The 24,914-nt window shown below is 47.3% G+C and overlaps 1 protein-coding gene across 1 annotated transcript in view; it reads left to right on the plus strand.

The window, feature by feature from the left end:
* The window catches only part of LOC108545723 (disintegrin and metalloproteinase domain-containing protein 10), a 130,405-nt gene that overhangs the window by 80,871 nt on the left and 24,620 nt on the right, over nt 1-24,914 (plus strand). The window contains 8 exon segments of the mRNA XM_017897479.1: nt 7,819-8,089; nt 9,617-9,775; nt 11,055-11,239; nt 15,515-15,655; nt 20,779-20,903; nt 21,026-21,154; nt 21,948-22,116; nt 23,428-23,597. Coding sequence (XP_017752968.1) covers nt 7,819-8,089; nt 9,617-9,775; nt 11,055-11,239; nt 15,515-15,655; nt 20,779-20,903; nt 21,026-21,154; nt 21,948-22,116; nt 23,428-23,597 — 1,349 coding nt within the window.

Below are 24,914 nucleotides of genomic sequence, written 5' to 3' on the forward strand. Positions count from 1 at the left end.
GCGTTTCCAAATTAAACGCAAACCGGCCACGTCGATGCCTTACAGTCGGACGTCAGCCTGGAACGAGTCGGAGACACATAGGGCTGGTCTCTTCGGTTGAAGGACACACGGTGGAGGAATTTCCTCGAAATTTTCCCAGTCGGCGGGCACATAAATTCCAAAAGGGATCGACGTTGATGCAAGGGGAACATATCGCAGCGGCGATGTCACGGCTGCCGCCGAATCCCTTCGTCTGCGATCCCGAAAATGGATAAACCGAAGAGAGGGATTCGATCGAGAGCGAGTGATTTACCACGAAGGACTTCTACGGAAGCCTTTCAGAAACGTACAGAGACGTCTGCGTTCTCCATCTTACGTATCCAGCATTTTACATCGGATCGGCTGAGAGAAGCGAAAGAGGAAGCGAGGGAAACAGAGAGAAATAGAGAAATAGAGAAAGAGAGAGAGAGAGAGAGAACGAGAGGAAAGCCGACACACGCGCGGGAATGGAAAGGGTACGGACTGAATTTTATTTTCCTCCGGGGATAATCCTTTAGCGGCAAGAAAATAGTGTACCTCTCGGGACTCGGAGTTACCGGGTCTGAGGAATAAAAGATTCAGAGCCAAAAATTACCGACTTGTTCGCTCTATTTCTATCTTAAAGGTACCCCCTTTTGATATCCAGGCCCACCCTTGATCGCTGTTTGGCAAAGTTTCCGGTAACCGAGCGTTACCATTGGCATTCCAGTCTTTTAAACTGGAACAAAAGTAACAACCGTCTCGTAAACTTTGACCTGCCTCGGTTACTTTCCGCCGAAATTTTATTTTCCCGCCACGCCGGAGCAAACTCGCGATCCCGTGGAAACGTCGGCCAGTGGATCATCGCGTACCTCTCGTTAGCGAACAATGCCAAAAGTAAAAGCAGTGTCCCGGGTTAGCTATTCCTCGAACATTCGGACGATTTGAAGCAATTTACGCGAGCCAACCGGCTCATAAATCGCTCATGGAGGACGGTTTGTCTGTCTCCGCGTACACTTGCAGAATCACGGTCGGCGCGGCAAAGTGTACTCCGTATGGCAAGAGAAATGATTGGAGGCGGCGTCGTTTGCATGTCGCGAGCGAGAACAGGCTGCCACCCGTTATCGACTTTCTATCAACACGTTGGTCACTCGAACTCGTCGAAATACGATTGGCTTTTCGAACGGCGGCCGCGTTCCCCTGACGACAGATCGTTGTAATTAAATTCCATCATGGGGAGGGAGCGAGCCGGCTCAATTTTGCATTTAAAACACCGGCAGCGTACGCGCGTTTACATGTAACCGGCCGAGTCTGCCGGCAACCGGCTCTTAAAGCGACAAATTGCTGCCGATACGCCTGATAAACGGCCAGACCAGGCGGAATTTTGAGCACCGCAACAATTTCCCATCATCCAGTCACGCGGCCGAAAGGAACCTTGGAATCTTGAACAATCGCGCGTTCATGGTAATCGAATCCTGTCAAATATTCCGTCGAAATTCGAGCACGCGATTTTGTCTTCTCAAAACAATTCCCTGGCTATCGAATTCCGATTCGTAAATAGATATTCCACCAAACGCCGAATAACGCGCCGGTGTCGCGTGAAATCGGGCTTTTTCGTTCCATAGTCGTCATTTTCCGAGTGCTTCATCGAGCAAGAGAGCGCTTTGGTTACCCATAAACTTGGCGTATCTTTTACAGTCATCTCGATATCGACAATTATTCCCCATAACGAGACGAGACGGTGAGAAGGAACTATTGCGGTAAAAGGATTCGGGTTTATAGAGATTTAACCCTTTGCACTCCGAACCATTCTGGACGTTAGCTACCAGCTGCTCAGCGCTACCTTGTCGCAGAAACGTGCATTTACGAACCCTCATATTATATAGCATAGTTTTGGAACCAAGTAACGTATTATAATGATATTGGACTTACATGAATTGATAGACATCGAGAAACATATATTTGCGAAAAAAATCAACATTTTATTTTTTATCATTTTCTACAGTATGATAAACTTTGAAGCACCCCCCAATATGTATTGCAGGCTGATTTGTGCACGTTTGACAATAATAAGCAGTTTGACGTCTTCCACCAGGTGCTTTCCTGTCGGAACAAACAATACAGTCTTCGTCTTCTTTCTCCCACATCGGGAATATGTAGTTTATTATTTAGTCTATTGTCCATTGTGAGCACACTTCTCACGTTCTCTTCTGACGTAAAACCCGCTGACATTCTTTTTATATACCTTAGTAATTTTACCATATTTTGATTTGATTTCTTGTGCCATTTCAAGAGAAAACTTCGGGGAAACGTGCATTTCTCAAAAAGTTGCGCTGGAATAAGTTGATTCCCCGTAATCGCTAATAAACTCTAGCGTCCCCCGAGAGGGGACAACGGAGTGCAAAGGGTTAATTTTAAACTTCCATTTTATTTTATTCTCTTGCGGTACAAGTGTGCAGACGCTTGAGTCTTGTGCGATGCGTGATGCATACGGTTGATTGTCGAAAGAGGGTGTGTATGCCCTCGAACCCTTCATTCAGGCCCTACGACGACCCATTGCGACACTCAGTCCTGCTTCGAAAATTGATAATCTTGGTGGTTCCTCGATGCAAACATAGATCCCGATGCAGGGTGACGCCGTCCAAACAAAGACTCCTCTCGCGCTATAAGTAAAAATAATCAGCAGCGTCGTTGCTCACGAACGAATTTGGAGGGGTCCTTCAACGGTATCCAAAATTGCGTGCAAGTGGATCACGCATCGACCTCGTTATCTTCTTATCTTCTTATCTCCTCGTCTCGTTAGAGGTACATCGTTCTAGCTCGACAATCGCGGAGACCTTGAGACCGCTGGAAAAAGCCAGACAAACGAATTAGACGGGAAGGTAATTTTGCATGAAACAGCGAGAAGCAGAGGGAGAAAAATTAGCGACATTGTTCCCTGCCGGATGAGCGAAGGGAAAAAGACTATCGCTCGTTTGTTAATCAAACAAGGCAGTGATCCGCGCGTGGAGCCTGAAAGGATCGCTCGCCGTAGCGACCGCGGAGATTTTCTATTTCGTCGTGTCAAAGAAAACGAGTCGACATCGAGGGAACCGAGTGAGTACGTCTGCGAATTAGCTAGCAGCTCGGGCACTTTGTGCAGAGTTACTTTCCCATTCCCTTTGCTCCCTTCTGCCTTTTGCACGGTCGCTGCCCCTCAATGCGACTGCACCCGTCCACGGAGTACATACCGCGGCACGTTCCTCCATTATTCATGACATTATTTTCCACTTCGATAACTAACGCGATCGACTTTACGGGAATTCTGCGGCTCGCAAATCCGTCCGCGGTCCGGCTCGCCTGAAAAATTTATACCGATTCGATGTACTTCCTTTTCGCAGCTTCGCAAATACCAAGGATCGCATGAGTTACGAGGATGTTTCCGTTCGCCAGGATGAGACCGTCGACCTCCGGCAATTCCTTCGCGATTTTAATTACACGCGACCCCGATAATCCGTTTCGTCGCGAACGTAACCAAAGGCGAGGCAGACTCGAAAAATGGGAAAAGGCCAGTTTAATCGCGTAACGAAGAATGATTGAAAAAATGAGAGAGAATCGAGGATAATAGGAGGAATTACCGACGTATTCGTAGAGTCCGGGCTTTATAATTCGACGAGATTGGATCGAATGACGGGACGAGGACGGTCTTATGGTTCTGGAACAAATGCGCGATGCGCTCGAACGAAAGCCTTAAAAGTCGCTTCGAAATGGCAATAGTATTGAAACGGAGTGGACAACGCGGAAAACTTACGATATATGGCGGCTTAGGAAACCTCGAGCGAAAACGCGAATAGAAGCCATCCGCGGAAATTCATGGAAAACGCGCGTCACGATGTAACGTAATCAACAGACACGAATACGTGGTATGATGGAAAAAATGAGGTTAACTAATGGTCATCCACTGAGAGCATCCGTTGATGGCATAAAAGATTATCACGCGCCGCGAGTAATTATTATACCGCAAAATTAATGGTACGAGAGTACGGAATTTACAGATCGTTATATAATAATTTACGCACTTTTATACTTTGCTTTCAAGCATATTCTGCTTAATATTCGTTTAACGTCTACTTAATTTTACTTGTATACTCGTTAAAGTAATGTAGGATACCAAAAGAAATCGCGAATCGGCTATTGCCAAGAAAAACAAATTGTAAACCGATCGATATCTTCTAGAAGCAAGTCGAAAAGTTGTTCTATATAGCAAAATTAAGTTGCGTGACTCCTCTACGGGGAGGTGAAGCGTAGGTTAACCGTTTGAGTGCCATGCGGCGCGATCGCGCTTCTTCTATTTTGTGTCCAAAAGTGCCAGCGCTCTGAGCTGCGAAGCTGACAATCAGCGCGCTCGGTTGGTGAACGCGGAATATGAGAAGCGCTATCGCGCTGCTCGGCATTTTTGGACACGGAATATGACAAGCGCTATCGCGCCGCTTGGCAAATATCGATTGGGAAACAATAATGACCCGTGGCACTCAAACGGTTAAGGAAAGCATAAAAGCGTGGTCCTCGATAACCGAAACAGAGTCCTTAGAAATCGGTTGTGACCAGGACAAGCGTGAATCGCTTGGTGTTGGAAAAAGAATTTTAAAAGAATGCGTCCTTGTGCGCTTTCATTTCGTTATCTTGGTGTTCTTTTCCTAAGTTAAATCAGTTTACGAGTTTTGAGTTTGCGTTATCGTGTTCTTGTTCTTTCGTGAATTTTCGATGTCTCAAGACCAGTATTCGTCATCCTACAGTAACAATAATTATTCTCGTTAAGTTCGTCAACCATCTTCTTCTTTTAATAATTCAGCGATAAACGAACTTGCTATTTTTGTTTTCAAACCGCATGAAAAATTATTCTTCTCGTTAACCATAATTCGATCTTCGAAATTTAATTAATACAGGTGAAATTCATCGGGCTTCGAATAATTCAGCGGGTATTTGAAATGCAAAAAATTAGTAACTTCCGCCGCATTGAAGATTAAAGTTGGATAATTCTAGTTTCGAACAATCGACGGAACGGAGTGTAAAATAAAATCGAATTACACCATAGCTTGGACTAAAATTTTGTAAATCTGATTAACCAACTTTCAAGTTCATAGCGCACCATGTAGTATAAAATTCATTGGTATGAATTCGTCTGCGTTAATTAACGAAGCGTAACGAGTGCAGTGTTCGTAACTAGTTATAAGTACCGTCGGTTCGGCAGTCTGAACGGGCTTCATCCGATTTGTGTCTGTTGGCAATTATCAGAGAAGCGTATCAGAAATCCCATTGAATGGCAAACCGCGTTTCCCATATGAGGAAAATAGTCAGACACGTTCCATAATTTTATTTAACTCTCTTGGCCAATTATTCGCGAGCAAACTTCGTCTTCGTCTTTGTATAAAAATTTCAATCCCGCGTTATATATCGTTAACACTAGGTACATTATTCCATAAACCTTTCTTCGTGCGGAAGGAAATTACCATCATTTCGTATTAAAAATACCAACATTATTCCCCGATCTACCTAACGTATTCCACTTCTATAATGTCAGAGTTAATGTCTCGAATATGAAATGAAAAAAAAAAAAAAAAGAAAAAAATGGCGGAACCAACTGGCAATAAATTTAGACTTGGCCGAGTCTCGTAAAGTTTAAAATTACCGCTTAATCGATAGAACAAAAAGGACAGAGGTCGCGAGAGGATAGAAAAATGAATCGACTATACGTCTGACTGGACCTATGGTTTCATTTTTTATTTCCATCGAACAATTAAAGTCTTCCCTTGCCGAAGGAACCATCGGTGTTATCCACGACGGTAAATATCACGGTGGAAGTTTATTCTTCGGTAACAATTCCTTTTCCTTCGGTTTGCCTTTCTCCCATTCTATCTTTTTCGCATTCTATCCGCGCACAACTCTCGGCAACGGCGACAGGAAAGAGTCTCGCTTCAGACGAGAACCACACGCGAAGGAATCTTCCGGTGCGCGCACTTATATGCAGGAATAACCGAACAGGGCACTGAACATCGCATTCTCGAATGGAAATCCTGAAACCGAACCACGGCCGGTTTATTATTCCAGGAAACGATTATATCGGCACGATGAACTTTTACAGACTCGCATCGCCGACCAAAGTGCAGTTATATAATGTTTAGGTGCGCCATAATTATGTGCTTTGCTGGTTCCGCGTAGTTATATGATCGTGGAAATTCCAATAACACCGCTTATTAAACGTATTACACAATGAAGCTGTATAAATAATATAGCGCACAGTGTAACCGTGCAAGTCGAAATTTATGCTATTAATATTAATAACGATTAGAGAATTACCCATGGAATTTTGCGTAACGCGATAATTAATTAACTCGAAGTCAGCCAGTAGAGGGTAACCGACACTCTGGTTAATCCGTTACGAAGAAATAACAAAATCGATTATAAAAGAGGCAAGTCGGGAACAATGCCGGCAATTCGATTGAATTTTGCTGCAGTTAATCGATTGTTCGTAATTTGGAAGATGTTCGGTGTTGGTGCATTAAAAATTCAATTATCCGCTCGAGTAGGTACGCAGTGGTGGAAAACGTTACGAATCGCGCGAACAGTAAAAAATTAAACCAGCACCGATTTGATCGACGCACAAGTCCGACTTTTCAATAACGTGCAGGAAAATCTGTTTCTGACGCGTTTGAACTATGCAACGTGGATTTAAATAGATGATAGAGATAAAACGTAAATGGATCTAAACAACTGTCGGCGTTAAAATGGAACGGCGAAAAATACCGAACAATATCTGTGACGGCGAGTTTAATCAAATTTTTCGGCAAAAAGGAAAGGGTAAAATGAAAACGGATATCGAGGATTAAAAATGAGACTTCGAAATCGAATTCTATTAAGAAAGGGATTAAATTGTAGCGTTATAAAGCTTCAATCTGCGATATCTCGTTGCTCGGGGAAAAAGTGTTGCCGAACGTATTTTTCCTGGGAACGTGTTTTTCATTTCAAACGCGTACTGTGCACACAGCACGCCGCGCGTATACACGTACAATCGTTCGATAACCACCCTAAATGTCAAGTAAATATCGAATAATGAATAATACATTGCCGCGGGTGTTTAATCTCAATATTAAACTGCAATTAAATATTGAACAACCCGCGTTACGATGTATGGAAACCAATGCGGCCTTCCATATTTATATATTTACAGTAGCGACGAATAAGCCTGTGCTAGAAATATTTCGCACGGAACAAAATTTTTCGCCAATTCCATACCCCGTGCGAGATTTTCCCTGCGCGTGGAATTTTTCCGCGGCCATAGGTGGAGCACTAAGAGACAGAGAGATACCGTAAAAAGCGAACGACGGAATCACAGATGCGAAAGCCGTGGATGCATCGTCGATCTGATATGCTACGATGATGCGACGAATCAACCGAATATAAATTCGCGCTTTGCCGACAGGGGGGCTCAGGTCCGAGCGAGTAAACGCGATATAAACGCTGATTCCACGGTACCGCGGTTCTTGCACGCGTAAATCTCACGATTTACGAGCGTAGCCGGGCAACGAGTTTGAGAAAAAGATGGTCAAAGTGACTGGAGAAGCATACCGGCGCGCATTCGCGCGAGATATCGACGCTGATCGCATTCTTGCTTTTCCCGGTGAATTCCGTAGTAGGAAAATTAGATTTCCCTTCTCTCTGCGTCAACCATCCCGGAAAGGACTGGGAATATATAGAAAGGCCGGGATAAAGAACGACGAAAGGGATTGCAAATTTGAGCGAATTAAATTAAGACGACGTTCCCCGTCTTTCTGCTTTTTTCAGACGACGAGAACTCGTCGGTGCATGGGATCGTGACGGCGGAAGGACTGTTCGATGGGACCATCTCGACGGCATCCGACGAGATCTACATCGAGCCAGCCAGCAGATACGCTCCTCTCGTCTGCCATCGGCAAGATGGCGGAGATAAAGGCACGACAGACGCTATGCATCACCATACGATCGCTTACCGCTCAGTGGACGTGAGCGTTCCTCTCAGCAATGGATATCCGTGTGCCAGCGAGCTCCTGCGAGAGAACATGTTAAACGAATTAAGGTAAACACGTTCCGAACTACTGTTTGCCGTTAAGCTAATTATTTCGGGGTAACAGTGGAACAGGGAAAATACGCTGCGCGTGTGCCAGGGGGCTCGAGGATAGGGGGCTAATCGAATAAAATTAGTTATTTAATCGCTCGTTTATTCCTTTGCATTATACAAGAATAAATTGAATTTAATGTTCGCCGCCGAATTTAACCCCGCTATCGCGCTTGATACAGCTTAGCGTGCAATTTGGATGTATAATATCTTCCCGTATGATCTAACGCATTCAATATTCCGGGTACAAACTTAATATCGACCCGACAGCATGGTATCCGCCGACCGGTTTAATAGAATTTCCGATGCCACTGTAAAGACGGTTAACTCTACGAGATGTCACGCATTCCAGTTTTACCTCGAGATCGCGATAGTTACCGTTCGAAGCGTCGCGTCACGAATCGAAGTTAACGAAATTAGTAGGGATGCTATGCGATTCGCCGGGGGTTGCAAGGGACACCGATCATTTCCCCGACACATGCGCGTCGAGCTGCAGCCGCGATTACAGAGAGAACGCATTTTGCGGGAAAATCGAGGTAGACGGAGGTGATTCGAACCAGTTCTTGCATCGATTAGTGATAATCGCCGCTAACGTCGGGTTGACACGTCAGGCTAACGCGCGGAAAGAATACTGGACCGAAAAATGGCGGGTCGCGAGTTGTTCCAATTACTACGGATCGGGGTAAATAGCTGGGTCACGCTCGAGACGCGTAAACTTTCGTATCAAACGATTCTAATGGCTTCCACGCGATTTCCCGTGGCTAACGGACGAAAGCCTTTAAAGGCTTATCAAAAGGATAAGTTTCGCCCCGTAACAGTGGCGCGGGCTCATTGGTTATTCGAGTCAGCGCGCATGGAAAGAATTCCAGGCAATCTTTCTATCTGCGCGCAACAACCTATCGTTTCTACTTTATACCGGGCCCGGCGGAGCCGCGTGGCGGCCACCCCTAAATACTTTTAAACGCTCGTATCACCTGCAACTCGAATATTCGAAATCGCGTCACGCGCTACGCGAGGAATTAAACGAATACGGTAAAAAACCTATAAAACTGCGCCGGTGTATAAAAGACTCGTAAAAACGGAACGTAGAGAACATACTGGAAAAAGGAGGCGGAAAGGGAAAAGAAGAAAGAGGGGGTAAAAAAAAAAAAACGGTTAAGGGAATTTGACGAATTTTTCCACGAATCCTCCCACTCCGCACATCGTACACGCACACACACGCACACACACGCACACACACATGCATACGGGGGTGTAGTCGGAGAGAAGGCGTGAGATTCGAGAGAAGGCCCGGTGGAAACGATCCTCGAAGTAAATTGGCTCGAAGCCTGTTACGTATTACTCGACATATGTCACCCTTATCTCCTTGCCGCACCCCGACGATTTCTCTCGTTTATCCCCGGCCAGCGGAGTTGATCAGTTCAGCATGAGGGATTCGCTGGCGCGCTGTAGTTTTCCGAACGCTTACCGGCGAAAAATCGTTTGCAGGACGAACAGGACGTGGAGTGGATATCTCGGGGACACAATGCGGCCGCTTTATCAACACCTGAACGAGGGAAAGTCCCGCGCCAAGCCGGGCTTCTATCCGAAAGACGTCAGGAAGAAAGACCCCATGGCGAGCTCGCACAATTTAGAGCTGCTCGACAGGTAACCTCTCTCATCGAATCTTTTTTCCTCGCTCCGAGATTCGACCAACGAGACAACGAGTAATCGAGATTCGAGAAAGCTTCGGGGCCCCGATGTATTCGCGTTCGCTCCCTATGATCACCCTTCGAACAGCGAACGGCCTGACTCTGGCCGACTAATACGGCGCGTTACCACTTGCTCGGGAAAACCGGCGTCGTTCTACTTGCCAGACCGCAACCATCTCGTCTCATTCTCGCGTCCAGCCGATAAGTCGCGTTTTGGAAAAGAGGCCAAGCGTCTTCGTGCAACTAATTGAAATCCCCCTGCCTCCTTTTACGCGAGCGACTGGAAGTTGTAAAAAATAAAAAGTTATACAGGCTGTAAAAGTTTTACACGGTCGTTCGTTCTCGATCACCGATCCCCGTCCCCACCAGTGTTACGCCATTGCCCGACCTATTCGGCTCCTTTCTTCCATCCCGGTCGTGTTCAACGTTTCCACTCCGGTTCCATTTAGCCCGTCTCGGTGAACACGTCGATGAAATATTCTAGCAGGTGCTTGGAAGCCAGCGGTCCAGGAAAGGAAGTTGCCGTAGCCGGGGGAAGAAAAGCGCAACGGTTACTTATCGTCCCGTCGATTCTTCCCCCGGACTGTTTGCCGTGCAATGCTTGCTCTTCCATTTAAAGAGCATACCCATTTCCGACAGAGAAAAGCCAGGCTATCCGACATCGCGGCGGCGCATAGCGATGAAAACGTCAAAAATCGAGAGCAAACACCATTATCGACCGATCCAATTTAAACGTTGCCGCGACCGAGTTATCCTTATCGGACGTTTTCGCGATCGGCTCTTTTCAGGTGCTAGGTTTGATTTGTTGTTCGAGTGCGGATCACGTATATCGGCCGGATCGACTCCCGTGACGTCGAAATCCTCCTCTTTTTACAGCCCGCCAACCGTTCGAATATGTACCGTTGAAACCGGAAATTCCGCGTCCGCCTTTAAACTCGATAACGAAGTTATCTCGTTCGGCGAGGCGTGTATGCGGCGAGGTTAGGAATTTAAAAAATTTGATTTCCGAAAGAGGAACGCGAAAGGTGGACGTGGAATACGCGCGAAATGAAATAAACGAAAATTTGAGATTGCACCGGCGACGATCGATGCTCGTTTGCCGGCGTACAAACGAGAAAAAGCGATCGAGTTAACGGCAATGGCGCTTCTGTGTACCTCCGATTCAATTTTTCCGAATCTTCCCGCTGCCACGCTGACCCGCAGGTACATCCTAAAAGCAAATTTATTCCGAACAGATTGTACAGGGAACGATACTCGAGAGTGCTTCGCAAGCGAACCTCCGTGGACCCGAAGAAGACCACTTGCATGTTGTACTTGCAAGCGGATCACACGTTCTACGATCATTACAAGTCCGAAGAGGCCAGCATCGAGGTGATGACTCGTCACGTGCAGCGTGTCAACTTCATCTATAGGTACACCGGTAAGATATCCGAGCATTGAGTTACGCATATTTTACTCGTCGATACGTAATTCGACGGAACGTCTATAATATCGGTCGCAGGAAGTATCAGGACAGCAATGAAAATTCTTTCGTCTTTCCGGCGTAGCAATCGGCAACGTTTCCTCCCGAACTAACAAGTGCGCGTCTTCTGTCTCATTCCGCTGTAATAACTTCGCAAACCAATTAAAACTTTCCCGGACCTTCCAGTTAAACTAACTTTCTGCCAGCGGCGATCGGGGGAAATGAATGTTCCTTAGCCTTACTGCGGTTCCTTTCTGCGCTGCGACCGATTAATGTCAGTTTCTGTGTCTGACGTTGACCGATTGATTTCGCGGAACTTTATTGCGCCGGTACACACGCCTAATGCGTAAACTTTGAACGATGGTTATCAAGGAAGAACGGGAAAAGGAAACGAATTTGGAAGGGGGGCAGCACCGAGTGAAATTGCTTTTGTTGTACTCCTTCGAACGGAGACGGAAGTGTCGCTGTCCGGACACGTGCTCTCGGTCGAAAAACTTTCTTCGGAAACAGAATATTATTATCCCTGTTTGCCGGGTACGCTTATCTCGACGTTCCACCCGATTCGATTTCGCCGTTCCTCGATTATCATTTTCCTCGCTTCGCCCCTTTCGAAACGTTCGCCAAGCCCGGAAATTACCCTCGCGAATTATACCATCTGCCGTTTAATTGAATTATGTCATCAACCCCGAGTCCAACCGAGAAACAATCAGCCTCATCGATAGTCCCGCCGAATGCGGGCGAACAAAGCTGCGCAAATCAGAGGAAAGCGTTCCTGAAAATCTCATTTGGCTAGCGCGGCTCGCGAATATTAAGTAAGAGCGGACACGGGCAAGCATGGCGAGCCAGCTCGTACGGGCAGAAGGGCTTTAAACGTCGCACCACCTGCCGTAACAACGAGCAAATATTTGTGTCTCGTGACTGAGCCGTGTTTAACGTAGCGTGACCGCGCCTACACGCGGACCGGGCTAGTGCATTACTTAGAATTCCCTATCTCTTCCGTCGTGCGATTCGCGGATAAAGCTGGTTTTCCGGTGACGTTTCCGTCTTCCTCTCCTTCCCTCTACTTCCCACCCTCCCTTTCTCGCTCCCCCTTTCTCTCTCTCTCTCTCTCTCTCTCGTACCTTCTGTCGGAATATACACCGCGAGCTGGGATGCGTCGATCTTCCGGAACGATGGTCGCACGATTATCGGCCATCTCTACACGCGAGCATTTCGGATGACCGATCGACCACCCCTCGGAAATGCCAGCCCGAACGTGCCTCCCTTTGTCCCCGGATTAGACGGCATTAACTCTCTTCCCATCGCGATATGTACAACCCGGCCGCCTAGCTAAACGCTCTTGTCCGACGAGAGATCCGCAATTGCCACGATTAAGGATTGCCCCTGTCTCTCTTGCCTAGCGATCTCGTGTTCCCCGATTACTTGCCCGTGATTTTGCACCGACCCGTGACTTCCTACCCGCGGCCAACTATTGTCTCCACGCTGACGTCGCAATCTTTCAAAATTTATACTCGCCCGATCCACTTTGTCCGCCCGACGGGCGCAATGAACTCGCCGCGTAAACGCTATGGTCGCCGCGTATAACGCTGGCCCGGTCTTATTGCGGTTGGAAAAGGTAACGCGATAACGGTATCGCGACGGTGATATCGGGCGAAGGTGGAACTTGCAATGTTAGTCATTACACGTGAAACGCCTGGGAAACCCCGTCCACCGCCTCGTATACGATCCTTATCTTCGGGCTCACGTAAAAAAAACTTTATTTCCGAGCGGCGTATCCGAGACAGCTGTCACGCGACGCGTTACCCCTCTATTTGTTTGCCAAGTAATTTTTTACGACATCGGAACGCGAACCGGCAACTTTGTAACACGAGTCTCACGTGACGATGGCCTTTTAGTTATTCAATAATAAGCACCGGCAGTTTCCGTTTCTCTGTCCTTTATTTCCCCTCCGTATTTGATCTCGCACTCGTTTGAGACGTGCCAAGAGATAGCTGCAAGCGCCAAGACAACCGGTTTGAAGTTTCTTCGAGAAAGCAGTCTCTGTTCCACGCATCTGTGCAGCACCCGAGTTTCCGCAGGTCTGGTTAAAGACCGATTCATTCTACTTATTTCTGTACAACTTATCCAACCACTCTCTCTCTCTCTCTCTCTCTGCCTCTTGGAAAGAGCTTGTCTCGGGTATAGTACCAGACCTAGCAGTTATTCTACCAGTTATTCTACTTAGTCTGCGAGGATATAGTTCTACCAAATAATAGTCTCCACGGTTGCACGGTTCCAAGTGACCATTCAACTTCTGCGAACTTTCGCTTTTCTCGTGCTATGCTGCTTTTCACACATTTTTGTGGCATCGCTGGTATTTCCTCTGATACGTATAACCTCGTGTTGTTCCTTCAGCGTTGAAATTTCGTTTTTGGCGGTATCCTCGCGGTCTATTCTCTCCTCGTTAGCGAACACAGAGGCTTTATTTTTTGGAATTCTTGAAATACTCCTTTGTTACTCGAATTCGCTTTTTCCCAGCGTTCTCGCGATACTCGCGTAACTTCTTTTATGTAAATCGCATTGTTTTCTATTGCTGCAATTTCTACTTCCTCGGAAAGTTGATTTCTCTCTTTACTGGAACTGCTCCTAGAATTTCTCCATGGCACCGTTACGACCTCGCATGTGGAAATCTTTTCAAGTCGCAATTTCGCAGCATACAGTATATACGTGTATATATATATCCCAGGTGTGGCATCGTGGGAAGAAAGCGCTTGGAAGTAGTTGGACCCGGAAGGAAACACCTAGAGTCCACTACCGTAGTCAGCTTGTCGTCAGGAACGATTTTACAGAAAATGACCACGAGTGACCACTGACTGACCACTAGTGACACCACAGAGTGGACGTCGGCCGCGCTTGGTAGCCGACCAAGAGGCAGTTGTATAACGTTCGCGTGTAACGCGTGGAAATCGAAAATGGTGGAAATAAATTCGAATCTCTGTTAAAAGTGTCGCCGCTAGCCAACTCGTCCTTTCGCCAACTCTGACGAGAGACATTTAACGCGGAACAGTGTCTGGTTGCCGACAACATGGTTGCTATACCTTTCTACTCGAAACGAGTATTCTCAAATGAGCTATATGCGCGTGGTGGTGCAAGCCTCAGCGAGTTCAGTGCCTCTGCATCAGTCGATATCGATGCTCCGGGCTTCAATTTAGAATCTCCTTGCATCGTACATCGCACGACCACCATCTATCTTGCATTAACTTCTTTTGTTCGAGAAATTATAGCGAAACGGAGCCGCGCATCTTCTCGCGAGTACATTGGTGTAACGTGACACTTACATCCGCTGGGAACCTGCAACTTCGTGCGAAGGCGCACGCACAGAAGTATGACGGCGTATGAATGTTTCAGTCTCTCTACCTTGAACTTCCTTGCGTTCACTCATACTTGGCCATTTCCGAGCATAGCATTTGCATTATTTAGCTGTTCAAGAAGCCTTTCCTTGAAATTGAACACGCTACCCGGCATGTTTTAGGCAACACAGTCACCGTGCGCGCGAGCAAAGCTGATTAATGCAGCAACAAACTTCGATACAATGGACTTAACGTTAATTACCAACGGCACATGTGCATTACACGCGAGATATGGATGTAACGAAGCTGACGTATGCGACGTTCACGGAACTCTGTCATTTACGCTAATCGGAAAACCTCGCGACTGCTTTCGAATCGCCGATGCCTATGATATTTAATACCGAGAGTTAGGCAATTTCGGTTACACTGACAAATCTCCACGAAATGAAATTACTTTAGAGCTGTAACTCGTCGCAACATTGGAATAATTCGTAATAACGCGGAATCGAAAAGATCCGCCGTAGGTTCGTTTCACGGTTGAAAAATCATGGGATTCAACGGCGGGAAGGAATCGTGATCGCGTGTCACGGGGCCGTTTTTCCAGTTTCGATTGGTATTCCCGCGGAGAAGGTGTTTGATTAAATGCTTTCCACCACGCGACGGCCGAACCGTTCCGGAATACACTGATCACCGAGGGAACCCGAAAATTACTTGTCTGGAGCCCCAGTGATTTTCGTTATCAGCTATCGGTTACCTCGATGAGTAGTTCCTCTCGACTCGTATGAATTTCACAGTACCCGCGTCTAGCTCGCAAGCTCGCCCTGATACGTGGCACGATATAGAACTTGCATGCTTTCTCGAACCCCTGTCTGTCAGTTCGTAACGCGTTCCTGTCGTTTTACAGATTTTAACCAGGACGGCCAGCCAGACAACATTAGCTTCATGATAAAGCGCGTGAAAGTCCATGGCGAAGACGCACCGAACGACTCGGGCTACCGGTTCACCGGTACTTACGGGGTCGAGGAATTCCTCGAGCTCTTCTCCGGTAAGTAGACCATTACGTTTCCCTCTTCCAGACTCCAACATCGATTACCCATTCAACCCGATAATTTTCGTAATTCTGTAACATCTATTTGGTTTTCAACGCTTTTATAACTATGATTTCATAACGGGCCAGAGCCACGTTTTCGTTGAAAAATGAAGCTAATTAAAGAAACTCGCTCGAGCTAATAGATGATTGCAAAGATTCGACCAATGTATCGCGACACACTGGACTTTTTTCAACGTATATAGCTGCACCATTGGTTCGTTAATTAAAGCGCTCGTTTGCAACGAATTTGCGTGAAATCATCGACAACGAGAGTCGATAAAGCACGTCATGTAACGATTTTTCAGCTCTAATGAAACGTCTCGTGTCGTTCACCCTGACACCGGCAGCCATCGTGGGTCACAGGGCGTTCGTTATGCGTCGCAAACTTGCCCTGTGCCGTGACTTTAAAGCATCCGCGGTTACGTCGGTAGCTGTTATCTAATACCATAGTTAATAAGCACGCGAGACGGTTAGATTACGCAGATGAAAGCGTACACGCGATGCTGCGGGAAAGAAGTGGCCGATCATTCCTACAGGATGCCACTGCGACTGGTCGATTAATCGTCTGGGGTTTCCTCTTCCTCGGTTTCTCGCCCCTCTTCGTCAACTTGCCCTCCGAAAACGTCGAAGAGACGCAACGGTTCCTCCGTGCTTTTGATTTATACCCGGAATCCAGCTTTCCCCGGCTTTTCGACTACCGTTTCCACGCTCGTTCGAAGAACTCGTCGGGAGAACTTTGATCTATCCGTTTTGCCCTGGAAGTGTCCGTATTCGCGGGGATCCCTGACCCTCGGGCAGAGGTTATCGCTTCATCGGTTAACATTTGGCCAAGGATACCCTAATATCTCGAACGTGCTATCTCGTTGGCGAAGTCCAGCCATTCCAGTCGATTAATTCGCGTTCAGACGTCGCGCAGCAACAACTGACAGAGGTAGCCAAGAAACTGTATCGCATTAAAGTTTCCACCGAACGAAGTTAAAGTTCCCGAACAGCCGGGATTAATTATTACCGAGCCACATCTCCGACGGCAACGAGTCGCAGATCGATGTGGTCGGAATTTCCCAAGTTAGGATCATTGAAACCATGATATATACAGTTGCTTTCGACGTTCCCTCGGACTGATTTAAGCCAGCACTTTGTCTCAATCCGTCTATAGGGCACATGCTTCTGGAGACAGAAACCGTGCATATTTCTCTGCCACGGCCTGTCTACCTAACTTTGTCTCTCCGCATAGTTGGACGAAAGATTAACTAAAGGACAACCATCTTCCCGCTTCTTAGCCGAATAATCGGCCAAACGTTTCCACCGCGGGTTGCACGTTGAATTCGAATCTACCGTTCCTGGTTAAATAACCGTTGTCAAACTTTTGATTAAAAATTCTGCATTTCACGTTGCTACTTTCATCGGATGACACGACGACTTTTCGTTTATTATTGCTCACCGTGTATCGGCTATCAACTGCGCCCGGTTGCAAAAAATATGGTTTATATTTATGGATCGGTTCTGTAAAAATAGCTATACACGAATCGCCGATAGGTTTAGCGTTAATCCATCAGTCGCGGTTTCGTTTTTTCGTTTTCACGGCAACGATTTCGTTCGATTCGGTTAATACTGACTACGTCGTTACTCTCGCGCGAGTTTTCGCTTGCAAAGGCACGAATCGCGATGTCGATTGCTATTTTAGGGGCCACAAAATTTGTCAAAATACGATCGCGTCGGTTTTGCTAGAGGTTAATTGTTCTATACGCGTTGTCGTTCGCATTACACTTAACGATGACATTCTTCCAGATTAAAATTGAAAGCCGATTCATACTTATCATCGATACTCAATTACGCCGCTCAATTTGTCGATACTATAATTACGTCGTATCGATGTTGCGCATTATGAATTGTATTAAAACGCTAATGTGAATTACGCCTAGCGCGTCGATGTATCCCGCGATGCGTTTGAATTTCAGTTGTCTGCCATAATTGCGCAATTTTCGCCGAAATGTTTGCAGTTAGCGCGGTAATTAATAAGCAAGATTGCGCGATTACTGCGCGCCCGTGATTTCGCCACCGAAATCTTTTTTTCTTCCTACCAAATCCGTGAATCAACGTCGAACACGCGATAGACTGACAGCGTGTCGCCTTTGTTTGCGTGTAAATTATTTCAGCCAAGCGTGTTTGTCTCGAAGGATAATTCTATTACACCATCAGACCCGAGACAAAGAAATTTTTCTGCTATTCGTTCTTCCTGGATCAATTTTAAATCTACCAAATTCGATTTGACGAATCGAGACTAGAGTCTACGCGATGCTTGTTCTGTTTTTATATATCTGACAGTCCTTTGACCCTCTTCTGCTTGATAAATTTCGAAAGAACCCGTTGTATTCCCGTCTAGTTAAAAATACACTTGCTCCGCCTGACAGATTTGCCGCAGTGTTTACTTAATAGAACCTACGAATAGGTTTTCCGACGAGCTAGCAATTGAGTAAAGAATAATAGTCTTCGAAATATCTCCGTACGATTTTAAAATTGGAAAGCTCCCGTGTCGCTTCGAGCACGCTTAAATACCAATCGACGAGGTTTTTACGTTCGTCGGCGGGGGATGAAAATATCTTGACGAGTTTCGCCGTCGATTTCAGAAGATGGCTGATAATCTATTTTTTCCACGGGTCGCTCTTTAATGGCTGGGAAACCGGATCGACGGAGATAAGTACAGCAGCTCGTTACGCGAGATATCGAATATCGGAATGCGAGGCTCGATAATTCCCGACAGAGCCTCGCGGCCACTTCATTGCCACTGATCTAGCAAAGTCATAGTTCGCCTCGAAATTTTCGCTCGGCCTTTATCGGGGGTTGAAATTGAAAAAGATACTCTCGTTATACCCGCGTCGCAAAAACTCCGAATTATTGGAGCAAGAAGAGGGAGGAAAAAAGAACTCTCTCGACCAATTTCGATCGACCCGCAAGCAAACATCCAATTGAACGCATACCGAGTTCTTTGAGAAATTACCTCTGCATATTTACGCGAGGAAAGTCACGAGCCGGTGCAATTTTGAGAACGTCTGTTCTCGCGTCTCATCGAGCTTCGTGCACAGAGGATACTCGGCCTCTGGAAAATGAAACAAATTCCGGAATTTTTTAATTTTTAAATTCGGAAATTCCTTGCACGCGCACACACGGCGAGAGAAAATTATAGTTCCCTCCGAAATGTTTGCCCAATCTGTTCCTGCATGGGTCGAAATCGAAAAACATACTCTCGTTATAGCAACGACGCGAGAAATCCGAATAAAATAAGGGAAAAAATCGAGTAATTTGATGGACTCGCGATTTCACGTAGAATTGAATACACGAGTGATCACCGGTTCCGCGGTTAGGTTTTCGCGAGCAGTATTGCAACGAAAATACTCGACGGGCTCTCGTAACCCCTTTGTAGATCTGCATGCAGATGGAAACGGGCGCAGAGATCGCAGGCGCCACTTCACGCAGGCACTTTTGTCGCGTGTCACGATAATGTAACTTCGTTTCACGTTGCACAGGCGACAGGTACAATAGCGTCTCGTCAGAGGAGCGACTGTCGCCTTCGGACTAGTATTTCGCTTCATATTTCGCCGACATAATAACGACCAGAGCCGTTATTAAATAACAGCTACTCGTTGTTGGAACACGTTCCGAGTACTCCGACTGCCTTCGCGCGGAGCTCTGTGCACGTTTCCGGCCGTGAAATTAGCCGGTTGACGGGAATCGAAGATACGGGAGGGGACGACAACGGGAGGCACGAAATAATTGACCAAGAGAGACGACAGCCGTCGAGGGTTTTTTCCAGGGAGCTGCAGCCAACGGCATGTCTCATTTCGGAGGGTAATGAATCGAAATCGAGGGTAGTCGCGGGGTCGTGGCACGGTGAGCAGACCGTGGTACAATAGCTGATGTAGCAGGGATCGGGAAATACAAGCGAGCAGCGGCGGACCATGACGTATTTGCCGCGGGCATGCAGTAACCAAATATGCCTCCTGAGACACACCACACCGCAAACACGTATCCCGCGTTCTGTTCTCTTCCGCCGCAAAAAGCCGCTGCCGTGCATTCGGATTGCAAAAAGCACGGCGCAAAGAACGGGCTGTTCTCCCCGTGATCCGTTGCACTTTTCCGCCCGACCGGCCGGACACTTGGCGTTTCCGGTATCGATCCCGTGAACGACGATCGGTCCGGCGTACGTTATCTAGCCTCGACTCTAAATCAATTTCGTTTGCCGTTAATCTGTCACGGAGGAATTAACGGATGAAATTCTACGTTGTTGTAGTGGCAACAGCGTTGGAATTCGTTGCATCCAATCAAGAACGTCGTGTCCCGCACCGGTATTTCCGGGCGACGCGACGCAGGCGAATGGCCGTCCTTCGCAGCCTTTTAATTAATTTCGTTTTTAATTTGCCCACTGTCGTTGGCAGTATTTTACCTGGCTGGTTTCTGATGGCGCGCGAAAGGGATGGCGGCCGGTCGAAGGGCCAGCTGAATTCCCAGCCGACGCGGCCTGAACATCGGCCGAGATGTTATCCGGGAAAAATAATAAATCAGGCGTCCAGTATGTCCGGTAATTTAATTTCTGCCAACTTTTATGCCACGGCAACTTTCCTCCGTTGGGGATCGGTGTTCGGTGGTGGAGTATATGAAACGAGATGAAAAAATATGGAGAAAGAAAAGGGAAAATGGGGGGGAGGGGGAAAAAAAGGAAGGAGCCTGCTCGTCCCGGCCATTTCCACCCCTTTTGTTCGCCCTTCTCCTTCGCAGAATTTTTTCGTGGCACTTTGAAAAAGGACAGACAGGAAAGAACAGAAGGGTGAAACGAGCGATGAATACTCTATGAACGTCGTGCATGAATTTCAATGGAAAGGGTTGTTTACGGACGTCCAACGTGTGCTCGTCGCGTATCCACGGTGGTTGAAGGTCGGCTGCGCGTATTTCGCTGCTTCGCGGGGGTGGAATGTATTGTTACGCGTCGCGAGGAAGGTTAACGATCGTTGTAAATGAGAAGGAGAAACAAAGAACGATATCACGGTCCTCGAGATTGATTTTCCGCCCGAAACCTTTTACAGAGGAGGACTACGACGCCTTCTGCCTGTCGTACATGTTCACCTACCGTGACTTCGAGAAGGGAACACTGGGTCTAGCATGGACAGGAGATCTGAAAAACGCGGGCGGAGTTTGCGAGAAAAATGGGGTAAGTTTGGCTGGAATTTAACAAAACTAATTCGACCATGCCGTCCGAAATAACATCGTTCTACGCCGCATTCACGATACTCGGACAATTACCTCGAGAACTAACGCTATTTCGTCTTGCAGCACTACAGGGGTAGCATGAAATCGCTGAACACCGGTATAATCACCCTCCTGAACTACGGCAAACACGTACCACCGACGGTTTCTCACGTCACCCTCGCACACGAGATCGGTCACAACTTCGGATCCCCTGTAAGTTCAACGGCGCATCGGGTTTGCATGTTGTCGCCGCGTACACCGAATACATTCGAAAAGTTTCCAGGGTGGTTTGGAGACGTCGCGATCGAAGCAGTTGTGTTCCGTGCTACGCTTTCTCAGATTTCTCTCCTTTTTTTTTTCCCCCTCTTCTCCGCTCTATTTCCACGTTCGTGGCATCTCGCGTTAAGCGAAAGGCGTGGCAAAATTGCGTTTCTTTAATGGAAAAGACAAGGAGCGAGTTTCGTTGAAGGAAGGTGTTCGAGAAAGGAATTCGAGCAATGTCACGGGTAATTAAACGCCGAATCGTTTGAAAAGTTGCCGCTGCAAATTTACGCGAGAAAAGTTTCGAGTTGATGCAATTGCTCCTCCATGCAACGTCCACGGTCGCGTTTTCCCGAGCTTCGCGGCCAAACGGAGATCGAACCTTCGAAAATGGAGAAAAATATGAAGATTACGCGAACCTTTCAATTAAGAGAAATTGGAAAATTTCCCGGTATCGGTCGATGGTCGGTCGAGAGGAAAACGAGAGGACGGGGGATTTACCGCGACCGGTAAGCTCGGCGATGGCGACAAAGTAACCGCTTATATCCGGGACTACTTTCCGCGGGAAAGGTCGGAATATTTAATTCGCGCGACAACAGTTGCCGGGTGATTCAAAGGCTAAAAGCTCGGCAGCATCGGAGTTAATTACATCTTCTTTCTCGAGGGCGACACCATTCGCCGCATTACCCATGACGAATGATCCCGGGGAGCCTTCTAACGTTTTCTCTTCCCGTTAACGCGACAGCACGACCCCGACGAGTGCTCGCCCGGAGGAGAAGACGGAAATTTCATAATGTTCGCGAGAGCCACCAGCGGGGACAAACGAAACAACAATCGCTTCAGCCCGTGCAGCCTGGTCTCCATAAATCCCGTTCTAAATGCCAAGGCCCGCTCGTCCAAGGGATGCTTCGCCGGTGAGTAGAGAAGCTTTTGGAATTTTAATTAGTTTCGAACAGGGTCAACGGCTGGCCTCCTTCCAGTCATCAGCCCTGACCTCTTCTAAACCCTCGATCGCCTCCGTACACGATCGTTGTCTGAATTATTTATACAATCGTCAGCCGAAGCTGCTTACGGGATGCTCTGCTAATTACTCGTTAACGTGTTTCCCGTTGAATCTCTGCCGTTCGTGGATTCGCCGATTGATGGCCGAGCACTCGATACCGGAAACCCGTGAACCGTTTGCTCCGCGAGATTAAATTAACGAATTATTTTCGCGACAGGGAACGACGAGGAGGAGCGGGCGCGCGCGAGCGAAAAAACGCGATGCTCCTAATCCACTTTTACAACGTTGATACAGTCGCGCCGGGAAGGTAAAAAGAGAGGAAAAAGAGGCGGAGAACGTATCGGTGCTTCGGTATATCGATCGACCCAGGGTCTAACTGCAACTCAATTGCAATTCTAATAGCGAGCTCTACATGCACCGCGCGGAACTCGTTTCGAACAACGAGCGCTGACCGCGCGAACGTACGAGCAAACGAGCGACAAGTCCGGCAAACAAGGAACGGATACGACTAGTTAATTGTTAATAACATAAAGATCCACGCGACCGTTGGGACCCGGTGAAAAAAACGCCGTTCGAACGTCGCGCCAGACACCTCTGCCTTTATCCGTGCTCCCGAGGCAGCTGAAAAACCGAGAGAAACGCCAAGTAAAATAGCGTAATAACGACTGCGTTTGAGAAAAGTCGCCGTTAAAGCAAGATTATCCTAGCTCAGACTCAAAGGGAACGGTAAATTTTTTCGCCGCCATGACAGAGGTTCGATTAAACCCGACGTTGAGCCGCGTCTCGTTAATTCGACTCCACTCTTCTATCCCCGATGAGCAGAGAACGCGCGACGAATTTAGGAAAATTCCCGTCGACCGATGTAAAAACAGAGCTGTTCGAGCATCACTCCACGCGGCTTGCAATTGATTACATTACACAGCCACGGTCGACTTGTTGAGCTTCATTAAATCCAGGATTTCATTAAGCTCGCAGCAAATCAGGCTAACATTCATCCCATCCACTTTGCCCGCACTTGTGGCTCATTCTTCGCTCATTCGAAAACAAAGCGATAGGGTGTCGAGTTAAAAGCTCGAAAGATTCGACTGATCCGTTTTGCAATGGCAATTAAGAAATACTAGTCCGGGGTTGTTAAAGGGGAGAGGCGAGGGGTGAAACGGGGGTGGAGAAAAGGTGCGACCGGTTCTGATCGAAGTAAAATGGAAAATCGATGATTCCTCAGAGCCCCAAAACGCCATCTGCGGGAACGGGGTGGTGGAAGATGGCGAAGAGTGTGATTGCGGATGGGAGGAGGACTGCAACGACCCTTGTTGCCACCCTCAACGACTCCATCATGCTCATCACGAGGTACCTTGTCGTCTTGCCGATGGTGCAGTGTGCAGTCCCAGTCAGGTAAGTGCCACTTTTCCTTCGCTCGCCGAATGTCCAGATACCCTCGTTCCCCTGGTCCCCCCCCCCCTCCCGCTCGAAACGTGATTAAGTCTAACGTCCCTCTCGCGACTCCATTTCCTCCCTTCGAGCTTACGTTCTCGCCCTTGCGATCATCTCGTGGAAATTTCGGCAACGACGGTGTCGATCTGCGTGACGATATCGGATCGTGATCGTGTCCAGAAATATCGGTGGAAAGTTTCTCGTCTCGGGGGGGGGAGGCGTGTTTTTACTGGAAAATAGACAGAATTGATTCGAAACAAGCGACAGCGGAGTTGAAGGAGTTTACAAAGTGGGGAGCAAACTGAAAGTTAAAATTGCATTTTTCAAGAGAAAGATGTCAAATTCTTGCTTACATTTGCGTTCAAATATTAAAGCAACGGTAACGGCGGAGGCAGCGAGTTTTCTAAGGTCCCCGAGGAAAGATATTTTCGCGGACGTTGCAAATACGACTTTTTAGCAGCGAGTTTCTTTGAAATTTCGACACAGACTTATTTTCATTTTCTACGAAAGCTAGACTCTGAATATGTTATGAATCCCTATTGAATGTCGCGAAAGCCTAATGTCCTAGGTAACGGAACGCGAGCGTGCAACGTAGACCTGTCTGTGAAACGTGGACCAAAACTACCCTTCGAGGAGCCGTTCGTCATTGATTCACTTTCGTTTACGTTATTTCCAAAAAAAAAAAGAAAGCGAAAAACAAACAAAAATTAAAATAAAAAATGGAGAAATCTTTTCGAGGACTTTTCCAACGATGAAGAAATGGAGAAGAAAAAAGAGAGAAACTCGATCGCCAGGTTCTCGAGTACTTCTTGCTCGGCTCTTAATTATCGCCGACGAAAAGCACCATTTTTCTCCGCGGCATCCCTATCGTTTCTCCCCTGTTTCCGACGTAAACCCGTTATGCATCATCTCGAAATAAAGTCCGGACCAAACTCGTCCGTTCTCAATCCCCTTACGTGTAACGTCGCTAATTAATAACGGGGCAGGCCGGGCTGCAGACTATGCTACGAACGTATCGATGTATATTAATGATACACTAAAGCCGTAATTAAACGCGAAACGTGCCGTTACACGCGTCTCGTCCCCGCGCGCGTGAGCCTCCAACTCCACGTTAATCCAACCAATGCCGATCGTTTGTTCCATCGAACCGAGCAACTTGGATGCAATGCCGGCATGCGTTGGGTGATTAAACGGTGAGCCGGCGATAATGAGTACAGGAAATCTGCCGCATTCGAAATCGAGACGGTCATAATTTATGCAACCATGAAGTTCGATGCT

This window comes from Eufriesea mexicana, unplaced genomic scaffold (assembly GCF_001483705.2).
Source record: "Eufriesea mexicana isolate 0111107269 unplaced genomic scaffold, ASM148370v2 scaffold486, whole genome shotgun sequence".
Lineage (NCBI taxonomy): Eukaryota > Metazoa > Arthropoda > Insecta > Hymenoptera > Apidae > Eufriesea > Eufriesea mexicana.